This window comes from Xiphias gladius, chromosome 15 (assembly GCF_016859285.1).
Source record: "Xiphias gladius isolate SHS-SW01 ecotype Sanya breed wild chromosome 15, ASM1685928v1, whole genome shotgun sequence".
NCBI classification, from domain to species: domain Eukaryota; kingdom Metazoa; phylum Chordata; class Actinopteri; order Istiophoriformes; family Xiphiidae; genus Xiphias; species Xiphias gladius.
The window spans coordinates 10,798,282-10,813,393 of NC_053414.1; the positions used below are offsets into that span (position 1 = coordinate 10,798,282).

The following is a 15,112-nucleotide window of genomic DNA, read 5'->3' on the forward strand; positions in this document are numbered from 1 at the left end:
GAAAACATTTCAATTTGTTTTCAGGCTTTTGTTACAGTTAAACTCTCCTTTTCATGTGTTTTACATATACTAATGCTACATTTTTGTATTTAATCCCAAAATTTATTCGTCTCCTTGACCATTTACAGTATTTGTTTTTGACCACTTTAAAGTAAAACTACTGTGTATAATTTTGATCTTATTACAGCATCTTTAACATTATTCTGATGGCAGAAGGTTTTGTTTTGTAAAAACAAAGATGCAATCTCTGTGACAACATGTGCAGTTTTTGTGTTGCTTTCAGTCCTTTATTCTCAATCGTGCTTGGTCAATTGCTGAATTTTGGTCAGGCACCATAATGATGTCCTGGCGTTCTTTCAAACCACCCTCCCCTATGTTTTTGGCTTTTTTTTCGTACAGATATGCACTAATTTAATGAGCGTTCCTACGGCTGAATTGGTCACAGTTGGCAGGAGACAAGATGCTAAGGGATACATGAGGTTTTTCCATGTTCACATTTAAATGTATCTATAAAACATAATAACAAAATCTTAAACATAAGCAATATTGTTTAGCATCAATAATGTTTATCATTTCCATCACTCTTATTTACTGTAGATTTAGTGGCCTCCTCTGTTGCTTTTGACATTTTACAGACACTACGGCACAGTATAGTATTAAATTATGCACTGCTGAGTTATGCACTCATGCTGTAGTCACTGGGGTGTATCTAACACAAGCACACACACATACCTCACTAAGCTCCTCATTAAGCAAATATAAGGTCACACTGTAGGTGGGCTAAGATTTGTGCATATGTGTGTGTGTGTGTGTGTGTGTGTGTGTGTGCTGGTTTGTGTGTCTGTATGCATGTGCGTGAACATGTGCATGTGTATGCGCTGATCCACTTGTGTGATATTATTAGACTGCATACGGTATAACTGTGACTGTGAACGTACAGCAATATTAAAAAGAGATTACCTTGGCCCTGTTAGAAGATTTTCTCCAAAAGTAATCATTGTGCAAGCTGTTTGATCCATATTAACTCTTTGTGAGCAGGTGCCGTAGTTGGAGCTCACAGTACAGCGCTGACAGCGCTGAAAACAGTCATGAGGGGGCAAGGTACCAAAAATGCAGGCCCCAAAAACTGTACAATACATAAATACAGACAGCATAAGATCCAGCTGAGTGGGCCACTGAAGTGATACTCCACCCAAAAATATCTTCATTATGAAACACTCATCCCCGTAAGGTGGAAAGGTGGTTGTAAAAGGATTCTAATTTACATCAAACACCTTGAATCCACAGCTTTTTTCAGTGGAGCATCACAACGTCCATAGAAACTTTACAAACGTTCCTACCCTGCAGCATGTCTGAACAGTGTGCTCCAAACAGGCATATGTTTTCTATAACATGGTTAAATACACCACTGCTGTCTCAGTCCCGATGCACGGCCTCGTCAAGCTTGTGAGTAGTCTCGTCACCACATCTTGCTCTTCCAGGGGTCAGAACTACTCTATCCCAGCTCACGCTTTGGCTAGCCTGATCAACCCACCTCCTTATCTTTTGGTTGTCTTGTTTCCGACTCCAGTTTACTCACTGGCTCCCAGGCGCATCACTCAAACATTTACTTATTCGGTAAACAAAACCTCAGATTTGAGGTAGCCTCAGTAGGGATTACTGTACCACCTGGTTTAATATTCCTTGACTTATTTTTATATTTAATAAATGCATGAGGGGTTAACAGTATATTGTACAGTATATTGTCGTGTTTCTTCAAAATTATAACTTTGTGAAACATACTGAGCGTACAGTTAGACAGTGGGGAAAAGGATAATACAACCCTATCACCAGAAAAGTACAGATTATAGGTGACTCTTCAAATGCCCGGATTAAGACAATGACATTTTTTTTTCATGACCAATGCCAACTCTTCGCTTTATCGCTTCTTACAGCACGTGCACATCGCAACTATAGTACGTTTAGGGTTAGGGAAGGATCGTGGTTATGGTACATGAAGTATGGTTAAGGTTAGGCAACTAAAATATTTGGTTGAGGTTAGGGAAAGGTCACGGTAACAGTTATTACAAAGGTGAAAGTTTATTGCAGATCTGTGACCGTGCGCAAGTTCCGCTCTCCCGCCTGAAAGTCAGGTGAGCTGTACACACTCATCCACCAGCCCCAACCTGAATTAAGCGAACACTACTCTATGCTTTGGCGTGTTGGAACTGGAGGTAATGAGGCTTAGCAATTCGTAGGGATACTAAGCTGAATGATGCCACATGAGTGGTTTCTATGGATGTTTTATCACTACTGGAATTTAAAATAACAAAAAGGTTTAAATTTAAGTATCACTTTAAACTGAGATTTCTGTTTATAATTTTCCTTGTGAGTATGGAAGATGGAATAATGATGTGCTACTTCGCTTTCTAAGGTGTTGGAATGTACAGAGATGCTGGAGTCGGTAATGTCACCGCTCAGAAATGTGCTTTTAGAGAAAAAAAAACTAAAAAATGTAGAACCTAAATCCAAGTTCAAAAGGTTCACACCAGCACCCATGTGCAAGTACGAGAGGAGAAGAGAAGAGAGACAGAGGGAGAGGAGGAGATAATCTCAATTTCTGTGACATAAGATGAAATAATCATGAACAAAAGGGAGTAATGTTTATGTGTGTCGGTGAAACTGAAGAAGAAAAGTGAAGTGAAACAGTGATAATTACAAACTTTTCATATCACCAGTAACATAGACAAGTTTAGCTTTGACTTCCTTTGACAGATGTTCAGTTTGCAACTGCGGATTTAAGGATAGCGTGTCTGTGATGTCATAAGTCCAAACACCCTGAAACACACTAATGCACTAACACTAATCAGATGTTTTTACTGGCTTGAACACAGTCCCAGACACTGACAAAGACCCAATTACACACCTCTACACTAAAACATCACAGTGTTTATGTATGTGTGTGTGTGTGTGTGTGTGTGTGTGTGTGTGTGTGTGTGTGTGTGTGTGTGTGTGTGTGTGTGTGTGTGTGTGTGCGTGTGTGTGTGCGTGTGTGTATTTGTCTGCAGACGAGGGTAGGCAAAGGTTCTTCATGCATGAACACAGATAAAAACAGATGGTAGAGCAGTCAGGCGAACAACTGGACATCTGAAATGACCCCAGAAATAAAGCCCAGATTGATAACACGCAAATCCATTTAACAGGAATATACCATAAGACTGTCATCAGTAACCAAGTACAACCATTCATCATTTTGATTTTTGAGGTATAAATCGCCATAAACAAAAACGAGTGTGCTCTCGACAAAAAAACAAAAGAAAAGAAATAGGATATAGAGTGCCTGAGGTGGAGCGTGCCAAAACATCATAGTGAAGAGATAGTAGAACTGAAATGACTAGAGTAAAAATCACCTAAAGAAAGGTAAAAAGAACTCAAAGTAGTTGCACTGTAACTGAAATAAAATGTGGATAATTACAATATTCCGGGCAAAGTAAAAGGAACATCTGTGACTTCAAAAGAACTGCTCACTTAAATGGTGGCCTGCCACATAAACTGAAGGGGATAACAGGCAAAGAAATGGTCAGTATGAGACAAAATAACGTAATATCATATGACACACACACACACACACACACACACACACATAAACGCACAGAAACAGACCTGGTGTAACCTTCTAATCACATTACTGTGACAGTTAGATTCTTCTCCAGCAGGTCATGGGTTTGGCCAGACATTGTGACGGGACATGATCATGCCTCGATTTACCATCAGGGTGTCCTGGGTGTGCACCCGGCAGCCCAGCATGTCGACAGGCTTTAACATGTGCAAAGATCAAATTAAAGTTATGTAAGAGAGTTATTTTTTGTGTGAAGATGGAAGACAGTTCTGCTCTGTAAGACATCCAGTTGGTACATCAGGTGCCACTGCATGTCTTCACTTATTACAGGACAACATTTTTCCAGGTTTGACCTAACATTGATTTCAGAGTAATTACGATGAGTAGCGAATTTCAGAGACACATTACAATGAATAAATCAAGTTAAGATGTGAAATCTGATACAGCTGTCTGATATTTAAGCAGTTTGAAACCGTCTGAAAGCGGTGGAGAGCTTCAGTATGAACGTATTAGATATCATTCACAGACGTTCTCTGGATATTTTTCATATCGCTGCTCAGGTACTCCAGCTCTCATTCACAGTAAACCTTCATCACAGCAGACACAGAAAAAGCACAGGTGTTGCCGATAACATTAATGATGGCTCCATTCTATTAAAGTGTCCCAGTGAAACATGAGAGTGGGACAGTGAGCCAGCGCGCACAATACCAGCACCCTGAGACTGAAGCAGCGAAACAGAATTCCGCCATCATTAATTTCATTACATACACCTGTGCTTTTCCTAAGGCGATACGCAAAAATTGGTGAAAAAGGCCTGCATCACCGGCTCCATGATACCATCTAAGGCTGGGTGACAACAGCTGGGTGCACCAGTACTGCTGACTACGACATTTCGTGCAATTTTGACGATATGCTGATGTACTGAATTGTTATACCCAAGTTCGCCGTTTCACTTTTTTTCAGTCAGACTAAATATAAATTTTCTATGGGAATATGATGGCACGATTCATAAATGATAAATCATAATATTAAGGTTAAGAAACCTTGTTTTTCTTCATGCTGACCCTGGTTTGTTTCTTTTTATCTCTGAGTCTCTATCAACGTTTATATAGTGATTGTTTACATTCAAGTGTATTCTCTAGCATTCTAGTCAGCCGGATGGTTACTTGACATTATGCTCTTTCTTTGTTCTACCTTCTGCAAACTTTGCACGCTTGCACATTTAGTGTAAAAAAAAACGGGCTATACACAGGTCTAACACACAGCTATCACGAACTAGTGCTGTCGGGAAACTTGGTGACTTGTTGAGTTTCAGTCATTTCTTGCCTGAATCCGAGTTGATTTTGTTAAAGTATGTACTGTAAATAGATAAAGCAATGTCAAAAGGAAAAAGTGAGCAGTTTACCAGTGACTGTGTAATCATTTCTGTAAACTGTAATGCCTTGAAATATTATGGCCAGCAGTGTAACATAATGTGGTCAAAGTTGCCACTAGCAGTACCTAGTTAGTAGAAACGAGGGTTTCAATTGTTATAAAAGTAGCCACTGTTTGGTTATTGTGCATCAACTGTACATGCATCACTTCTATCACTACAATAGGAGTTAAACAACATAGCAGACCTAGCTAAAAGCGTGTAGATGTGCGTCACAACTGGGTTGCTACCATACTTGGAATAACTAAAAAAAAAAAATGGGAGTTTGACTGTAAGGAGAAGGTGGTTTTTCCTCAGCCAATAATGGGTGTATGCGAATGAGTTTTGCTACTATAAATACCATCAGGAAAAGCTAGGTGACATAAAAGCACCCAGATATTTAATAATTGAGCAATGCATGGCAGGTGGGCGGAGTGACGGCGGTGCTGACTCATGGCTTCTGCAGCTCCGGAACAATGACGATCCAAAACAAACAGTCGACTCTCAGCACGGCCGTGGAGTTTGTGCTGAGGCGGGAATCCTGAGGAAGACTTTGGAAGCTCAGTGGCAGGAGCACTCTGCTCGGGAAAATCCTGTTTAATATAATAAGAGTGAGGCCGCTCGCTCTCTCACTGACACACACAACGCAGCCACAGTGTCAAACACACATACATACACACATTGCTCTAGTTTCCTTCCTACCGAGGAATGGGGGAAGGGGTGAACAGTAGCTGCAGCTCACTGTCACGACATGGTGGACTTCACTCTTTGACCAAAAAGCCCAAAGCGCACACATACATTTTACACAGGCACGGGCACAGACACATACACCTGTTTAAGATAACCCAGGTCCACTCATAGAATAGTTCGTAGCTCATAGACAATACATCCTACAGCCATCAGCTTTAGGGAACCGACGCCAGATCTCACACACAAAGTAAATTTTGAAGTGCAAATGCAAACTGCATACAAAGTAAATGAAGACTGAACGTGCAGATTTGCTCTAGACAGCACAAACTGAAGCGAAGATGTGTGAGTTGGAAATGTTTCATATAGTGTTGGATGTACTCATTATAACACTATAGGACTCTACATAGTTATCAAGTACAGACAAGAGAAAGACGACGAGAAAATCTGAGCTGTCACACCACCCGTGCCGTTGCCAACTCTTGGCAAGTAAAAATAGACTACAAAAACACTCAAGTAGTCTAATTTGTGCAAATAAATCAAGGCGAAATGTTTGTTTAGTGTTCAATCTGCATCTTCAAACAGTTTATACACACCAAATGTAGACTTAGAAAGTGTTTTTCCCGCAGTTATCATTCCAACAACCTTAGGCATAAATTTATCCATCAGACCGTGAAGACACAAACACGACAGTGCATCTGTTTAAACGCTAAAATTAAACTTAGCATGGCTGGCTGTGGTGATCCAATGGTCTTCTCGCCTATCCCAGCTAACATTGGCAGAGAGGCGGGGTACACCCTGGACCGTCAGTCACAGGGCTGAGACATAGAGACCGACAACCATTCACACCTCTGGTCAATTTAGACTCACCAATTAACCCAACAAACCACTCATCTGCATTTTTGAACTTTCGCAAGAGCTCAGATGCAAATTTATCGTCCAATTGTGGCCAAAGCTGCAAAAAATCCCCCCCGGGCTGAGGCGAAAACTCTTATTGTAAATCATGGGCTGTAACATCTGAGCTCAGGGACGTGCGTCCATGAGAAAATGTACATTATGTATTGTACATACTGTTACTACACCTTCCTCTGATACACCACTATTGTATTTGAAGAAGAGAACAAGCAGTCGGTCTCTTGGGTCACCCCTGAAGAAACGGCCCACGGCTTCATTCGGACGCTGAGGTTTGTTTAGCTTTCACTCCGTGTGTGAGCATTTTAAGAGAACAGTGATTTGGAAGGAAGCATGAATGACTCTTGAGTGAGCGTAAGAGCTCGTGCACGTCAGTATGAGCGTGTGTGTGTGTGTGCGCGCGCGTGTGTGTCATCTCCAGCTGAGTAGCAGGATGCAGACAACCAGGAAGAGATAAGCGCGGGTGAATGGAGGGAGCCCTGCGTGTGTGTGTATCAAGTGTGTGCGTACATGTGCCTGTGTGTGTTCGCATAGGGAAATCACTTCACAAAGGCCTGGAAGTGTGTGTTCTCCTGTCTACCAGCGCGGGACTCAGAGGAGATAAGCAGCCAGCCAAATATTCCCCTTGTGTTTTCCCAGCAAAAACAGGAGGCGGAATACCAACCACTCAGACTGATGCCACAGGGTCAGGCCTGGAATGAGCCATGCTTCCACTTCTTACAAGCTTCACACACACAAAAACACAGCCACCAACTCTTTACACACAGACAACAGAATCGGTTGATGATAAGGGTGCAACTACTATTATTTTCGTTCCTGGTTTATCTGCTCAGAACATAGTGACAATACCCATTGGGTGTGTGCATGTACAGACTCTACTTGATGCATTTCTGCGTGCATATCTGTGTATGTATTTTTATATGCTGGAAGTTTGTGTCTCGGTATGTACATGTAGATGTTACATGTACATTCCCAAAAGATAGATACAGTAGAAAATAGGCCAGTAGTTTTTTTTTAAATAAAAATTAAAGTATTAGCTGAACTGTTGTGCATCTACACATAAATTGTAAATGTATTTACACAAAAAATGAGAAAGGAATCACAAACAAAAAAGGAAATAACCATTACAAGTTCCCAGAGCCCAATTTAATTTGCTTGTTTTGTCCCAACAACAGTCCACAAAGCAAAAGTATTCAATTTGCAATTATATAAAACAGAGGAATCAGCAAATCCTCACATATGAGAAGCTGTTATCAGTAATTGTTTGCTTAATATGATGCAATTAATCAATTATTAAATTGACTGTTAATTAATTTGCTCTTTCAAATATCAAGAATGGAATGACTGTATCTTGACTTTTAGGTCAACATGGATGAGAAGTCCTAAATATGCTCAGAATCAAGGAAACACTAAACGTGAGATTTTTTTTGTCAACTGAATAATTTTGTCTGTCAACTCATCAAGTAACTTCTAGCCATTTCAGCACTAGTCCTCACACAATGTACATGTGGATTATATGCAATAAAATACCCTAATTCAGAAGCTTGTCCTGATATAAGAAAATGTAAGAAGAAGAAATAATTGAATAAGGTGAATGAAAATGAAGTGAATATTAGGTACAGTGGCATGAAAGAGTTTGGGCACCCCTGATCAAAATGTCTTTTTCTGTGAATAGTTAAGCAGATAAAAGATGACCTGATTTCCAAAAGGCATGAAGTTAAAGATGATACATTTCTTTGTTATTTTGGGCAAGATTACCTTTTTCCATCTTTTACAGTTTCAAAATAACAAAAAAAAGGAAAGGGGACCGAAACAAAAGTCATGCTCAGTACTTAGTAACACCCCCTTAGGCAAGTACCACAGCTTGTAAAAGCTTTTTGGAGCAGCTAAGAGTCTTTCGGTTCTTCTTTGAGATTCACCCATTCTTCCTTGCAAAAGGCTTCTAGTTCTGTGAGATTCTTGGGGCGTCCTGCATGCACTACTCTTTTAAGGGTCTTTCTACAGATTTTCGATGACTTTAGGTCAGGACACTGTGCTGGCAATGGCAGAAACTTCAGCTTGCGCCTCTTGAGGTGATCCATTGTTGATTTTGAGGTGTGTTTAAGATCATTATCCTGTTGTAGAAGCCATCCTCTTTTCATCTTCATTTCTTTTACAGACAGCGAGATGTTTGCTCCCGGAATTTGCTGTTAATTAATTTAATCCATTCTTCCCTCTACCAGTGAAATGTTCCCTGTCCCTGGCTGCAACACAAGCATGATTAATCCACCCCTGTGCTTAAAAATTGGAGAGGTTTTCTTTTCATGAGATTCTGCCCCCTTTTTTCTTCAAAGCTACCTTTGCTCATTGCGGCCAAAAAGTCCTATTTTAACTTCATCAGTCCACAGGATTTGTTTCCAAAATGTATCAGGCTTGTTCAGATGTTCCTTTGCAAACTGCTGATGCTGAATTTTGTGGCTAGGACGCACGAAAGGTTTTCTTCCATGAAAGGTCATATTTGTTCAAGTGCTGCTGCCGAGTAGAACAGTGCACCACCAGTCCAGAGTCTGCTAGATCCTCCTGACGGTCTTTTGCAGTTAAACAGGGGTTTTGATTTGACTTTATAGCAATCGAGCAGTTCTCTCTGAAAGTTTTCTTGGTCTTCACTGCCATTTCTTGATTCCATTAAAAACTGAGGAAACAGCGACCTGAAAACGCTTTGCTATCTTCTTATACCCTTTTCCCGCTTTGTGGGTTTCAATTATTTTACTTTTTAGAGTGCTACTGCTAGAGTATTTATAAAGCTTTGAAGTTTGCATCACCCGGCCTTTCGTAACAATGACTGTGTCACAAGCCATAGCCCCAACAAAATAAATAAGGTCTGAGACCTTGGTAAAAGTTAGCTGAGAGCTATAATCTCTTGGGGTGCCCGAACTTTTGTATGATGCTCCTTTCCTTTTCTCGCTCTGAACTTGTACAAAAAACATATAATACACCTATCTTGCTTAACTGTTGAAAAGAATGTTTCACCTTTAACTTTATGCCTTTTGAAGATCAGTTCAACCTAACTATACCTAACTTTCACCTAACTACTAACTACTCACAGTAACTGAAATTTTGACTAGGTGTGTCCAAACTTTTTATAGCCCAGTCTGTTTGTGGTTCCAGACTGAACACAAAATGAACTAAAAAATGCGCTCAGTAGAGCGCAGACCTCCGCCAAGGCCAATGTCAAACAACATACACCAGACTTCATCTGCTCCAAAATTTAATGTTTTTTTTCCTGGCCCATGCCCCATACCTCCACCGAGTCTGGTGCAAATTAATTTAGTACTTTTTGCATAATCCTGCTGACACATAAACCAACAAACAAACCAACAGACACGGGAGAATAGATAAACTCCTTGGCTGAGGTTTAAATAGAGATTCCAAAAATGCATAAAAAGTTAGTGGAAGGAAGCAAACAGACATAGATTTGATCCAGTGTGAACTGCCATATGGACATTTCCTCTTGATCTGAAAATGTTTCAACTTAACACAAACATTTGTGACTATCCTGACGTGTATGAGTCCATTAAGATACAAAGACAGGAACACAATGGAAAAGTGTTAGAATAAAACTTTTGAAATGTGTCTCATACACACATATGCATGTTGTTCGGTACAGTAGCTACAGCAAATGTCAGTTAGGGAACATATCCCTCGCTTGGTGTTGTAAAAGCATAGATTGCGCTCATGCATTCTAATTGCCATGAAGAAAAGGGGGGCAGACATTTGATTTGTATTCAATCGGAACAAAACATGCACACCATTTAACACTGATGTTCCCCGTTCAAGTCCAGACAGGGACCTCTTGCTGCATGTTGTCCCCCGCCCGTCTCTTTACATGAGTTACTGGTTGCGCTCTACAATCAAATATCCAGTAAAGGCAAAACAAGGCCTTAAAAATAACAATAAAAATGTCAAAGATTCTGTAAAACCTCCACAAGTGATTTTACTAAAAAAGAAAAAACAGAAACAGTTGTCAGTTATGGAGAGCTCTGGAAATTGGGATTTTCATTTGTTGACATTTGCTGCAAGAAATCTAAAAGTGAGCATTCAGTGGCAAGAAAAAGTGTGTGAACCCTTTAGAATTACTGGTCGATATAATAACTGGTCGAACGTCTTTTGGCAGGAATAACCCCAAACAAGCACTTCCAGTAGCTGCGGATCAAACCTGCACAACGTTCAGGAGGAATTTTGGACCATTCTTCCTTATAGAAATGCTTCAGCTCAGCCGTATTCTTAGGACGTCAGCTGTGAACAGCTGTCTTAAGGCCTTTCCACTGCATCTCTTTGGTCTGGGCTCCGAATGGGCCACTCTAGAAGGCGGTTCTCTTTTGTTTGAAGTCATTCTGTAGTAAATTCACTTCAGGGTTCATGGACATCGTCCTATTGCATCACCCAACTTCTAATGAGCTTCAGCGGATGGACAGCAACCCTGACATTATCCTATAAGATACCTTGATAAACCTGGGGATTGATTTTCCCCGCGGTGATGGCGAGCTGTCCAGGCCCAGGGGCAGCGAAGCAGGATCAAATCATGATGCTCCCTCCCCTGTACTTCACCTTTAGAATGATATTCTTATGTTGGTATGCATTGCCCTTTTTCATATCATACATAGTGCTGCATGCTCTTCCTAAACGATGAGACCTTAGATTCATCAGTCCCCAGAACATTTTCCCAGTAGCGCTGTTAAGTGTCAAGGTTCTCTTTGGCAAACTTCGGGCGTGCAGTGATGTTTTTTTGGAGAGCAGCGGCTTCCTCCTTTTAACCATGATTTATGTATGTACACTCATGAAAACAGATGTTAACCAGCTCCAATCCTTCCTCAAAGCCTTTAGTTGTTACTCCGGGCTTATTTTTTACCTCATGTGCCTTTGGAGTCATCTTTGTTGGGTGCCCGCACTCTTTGAGAGTTTTTTTTGTAACCCTTTCCGGCTTTATGCAAATCAGCAATTCTTGATCGTAAGTCTTCTGAGATGTTTTTTTGCGAGTCATGATTCACAACAGCAAATGCTTCTTGTGAATAGCAGACTGAAAATGTTTGAGTGGATTTTATAAGTCAAAGTAGCTCTAACCCACACTTCCAATCTTGTTTTGTTGGTTCGACTCCAGGCTCGCTAACTCCTGTCTCCAATTACATTTTTTGATGTCATTAGCCTGGGGCTTCACATGTTTTTTCCAACCTACACTATGAATGTCTGCACGGTGTATGCAATATGGACAAGAACAACACAATAATTTGTGTGTTATAAGTTTAATTAGTTTGTTTTTGTTCATAGTTGTAACTGAGATGAAGATCTGACCATATTTTAAGACAAATTTATACACAAATGCAGGTAATTCTAAAGGGTTCACTTACTTTTTCTTGCCACTGTAAATGCATTCCTTATGTACACTGATATTTCCAGCAAATAAAAACATTGCCTGTGTTTTCTCACTCTGTTATTTTAACCTACAAGACTTGCTCAGTTACTCAAGTATATGTAGACTGACTGTCTCCCTATAACCTGCCGGGATACCATCCAAACATACTGTACACACACACACACACACACACACACACACACACACACACACACACACACACACACACACACACACACACACACACACACACACACAAACACACACACAGACATGGCAAGTTCTTAGCTAAGTTCTTAGTTCTTAACTAAAAGCCACAGAATCATGAGACTGCAGTAACAACATAAAAATCCCCCACACAGAGATCCGTGTAACATGCACATCAACAAACGCACACACGTTGGCCAGTGTCCAGGGTTGTCAGGTTTGTGTATTTGGTATGTGAGGAATGTGTGTTGGTCAGTGTGCGGACGCTCAGTGCTCTGGGTGGAGTTCTTATCAGTCCGACGTGTCATCACAGACAACATTAAGTGCCATTAAAACACGCAAGAACATACGTGTACACAAACACATATGCTCACAGACACGCCGGGTCAAGTGAGCTTAACGAAAACAACAATCTAGACTTAAGAAGATGCCTACTGGTCCTGCAACACCACAATATTTCGGTTGCAACTCTCTTGCACACACAGCAGTGGCAATGTATGGAAAAATTCAAAGGGTTTAAAGGGAGACGAGAGGAGAGGAGATGATTCCTCCACCTAGCATATGATGTAACATGTGACAAAAAATCCTCAGTGGCCATTGAGCTTTGCTGCATGGCCTGGACAAAGAGTGGTGATTGTAAATAGAGTGCTCTTTATGGAAAAAGAGGACTGACACAGGCCTGTACACCTGAAAACACAAAAACATAAGTACAAGATGAAGGAGAGCTGTGTCCGTAGCGGTACCTTTCGTTGCCATATAATATGGTATCTGTAGTATCAAAACCAGTCCAGCATCAAAAGTTTACACTGAATGCTTGTTCAGATTTTTGGTCCTGTTTATTTATTCTTTGGGCAGATCTTTCCTGATCTAAAATTGCTAATTTTAGCCCACAGTTTATTTAGGCAAATTTCTTGCATAGCTGACCCTGTTAAGACGATATACACTGATGCACTGAGAAGTCGAGCATATTTCATTAAATGAAAAAGGATTCCCAAATTCTTACGGTACTAAAGTATTTAAGATATTGGAAAAACGACTGTTTTGGTGCCAGTCCAGAAACCGGGGTATTGTGTCACCTTTTTAAAACATTTCAGATTTACCAAACCATAGACAGACTATATTAGATAGATGACACCAAAAGATACAATGAGGACAGACGATGTTTATCAAAGAAGTAAAGAAAGGATGGTTACTTTAATATAAGGACTGTGTCCAATCTTAAGTGAATCTCCGGGCTTTGTGTTGAAAACATGAGTTAATTTGGGTGGAGTGTACACAGACAATACAAATGACACACACCTAAAAAAAACAATCTCAGGAAAAAAACTTAGATTTTTTAATCTACTTAAAGCAGTTTAAATCAAGCTGGGCAGTGTGTCCACACAGTGGACATATTATAATGTGACTGCATGGAGGTTGCCTTTAACATATGTGCACACAAAGACACACACACACACATATACTACATGTCTTATGAGACCAAACAGCTTCCAGCCTGTCATCAAATGTCCTATTTTACCTTAGTGTGTGTGAGTGTGTGTGTTTGTGTGTGTGTGTGTGTGTGTGTGTGTGTGTGTGTGTGTGTGTGTGTGTGTGTGTGTGTGTGTGTGTGTGTGTGAGAGAGAGAGAGAGAGAGAGAGAGAGAGAGAGAGCATCAGCGCATGTTTTTGGTTCAGTTAAATCCAGCTGTTTCTCATCTTAGTTGATGGTCGATTTAGTATCCGGACGCGCGCAAACACACAAACAGTTACACGCGCATGCACAGCCTGTCCATTTAAAATTTTGCCAATATCAGAACCAGAATTTCTGATACAGGTGATGCACGCGCCGAATGTGTGTGGGTGCGGTGAAAAGTGCGGGCTTAGCCGGTCTGTCGCCGGGGCTGCACGTGGCATCCACCCATAGGATCATAGCGGACACTGACTTACTTGCTACGAAGGTTGGGGATGGAGCGACATCTGGACCGGTGCACACACACACACACACACACACACACACACACACACACACACACACACACAAACACACACCTACAAACACTCGCGCGCTGTCATCTCTCATACACATATACACGTGCCATCTCAGCGCGCTCGGTAGAAATGGTAAAATCACAGTGACCTGACGCGCAAAAAGACTCTCATGTTCTCATGTTTTGTTTTGTTTTTTATAACTAAAAACTAAAACTGAGTAAATACGGGACTCACCAGCTTTGCATGGGTCTTTGTAGTCGATGGTCTCCGCTCTCTCCTCCTCATAATAATCATAGTCTGGCTCCTCGTAGTCGTAACAGTTACAAATGGTCACTTTTCCCCAGAAAGTCAAGCCGGCAAGCACCAGCGTGATCCAGCGCATCTTAGCGGCCAGTGCCGAGGGCACTCGGTCCATCTGAAGACTGAAATAAACGAATAAAGGCCTCTGCTCGTCTCCTCTGCTGTTAGGAGATGGTCAGCCCACTCTCCAAAGAAAGCATCGGCAGCAGGAATTTAACGGGTCATTGTGAAGATCGGTCTCCTCTCTGACTGTCTGGTCGTGGATACTGGAGGCTGCGGGAAGTTACTCTGCCGGGCTCTCCTCCATGGCAAAAGTGCGGCGAGGCATCCGTCCGTCCGTCCCGGTGTCTCTCTCGGTCAGCAAAGTGTCCGCTGAGGGGCTCCGCTGTCCTCCGCTGTGGCTTCGCAGGTGAGGCTGCTGCGGGACAAACGAGAGAGAGAGAGAGAGAGAGGCGGTGAGGGGATCCGGACTGGATGATCTCTGAGCGCAAAGGCGCACGACGGTGTGTCTGCCGTTCACTCAAGAATCATCCGCCTCGCATATTTCCAACCAGCACTGTTGTCTCACACTCTCTCGCGTAGTGCAATCTCTCTCTCTCTCCCTCTCTCTCTGTGTGTGTCTCTCTGTGTCTCTCTCT

General features: G+C 41.5%; 1 protein-coding gene across 1 annotated transcript in view; it reads right to left on the reverse strand.

Annotated features, from left to right (window-relative positions):
- tll1 (tolloid-like 1) overlaps window positions 1-14,893 on the reverse strand; it is a 54,082-nt gene extending 39,189 nt beyond the window's left edge. Inside the window, exon 1 of the mRNA XM_040147362.1 lies at window positions 14,409-14,893. Coding sequence (XP_040003296.1) covers window positions 14,409-14,589 — 181 coding nt within the window. The 5' untranslated portion in view covers window positions 14,590-14,893. The remainder of the gene's footprint in view (window positions 1-14,408) is intronic.
- Window positions 14,894-15,112: the final 219 nt, after the last annotated feature.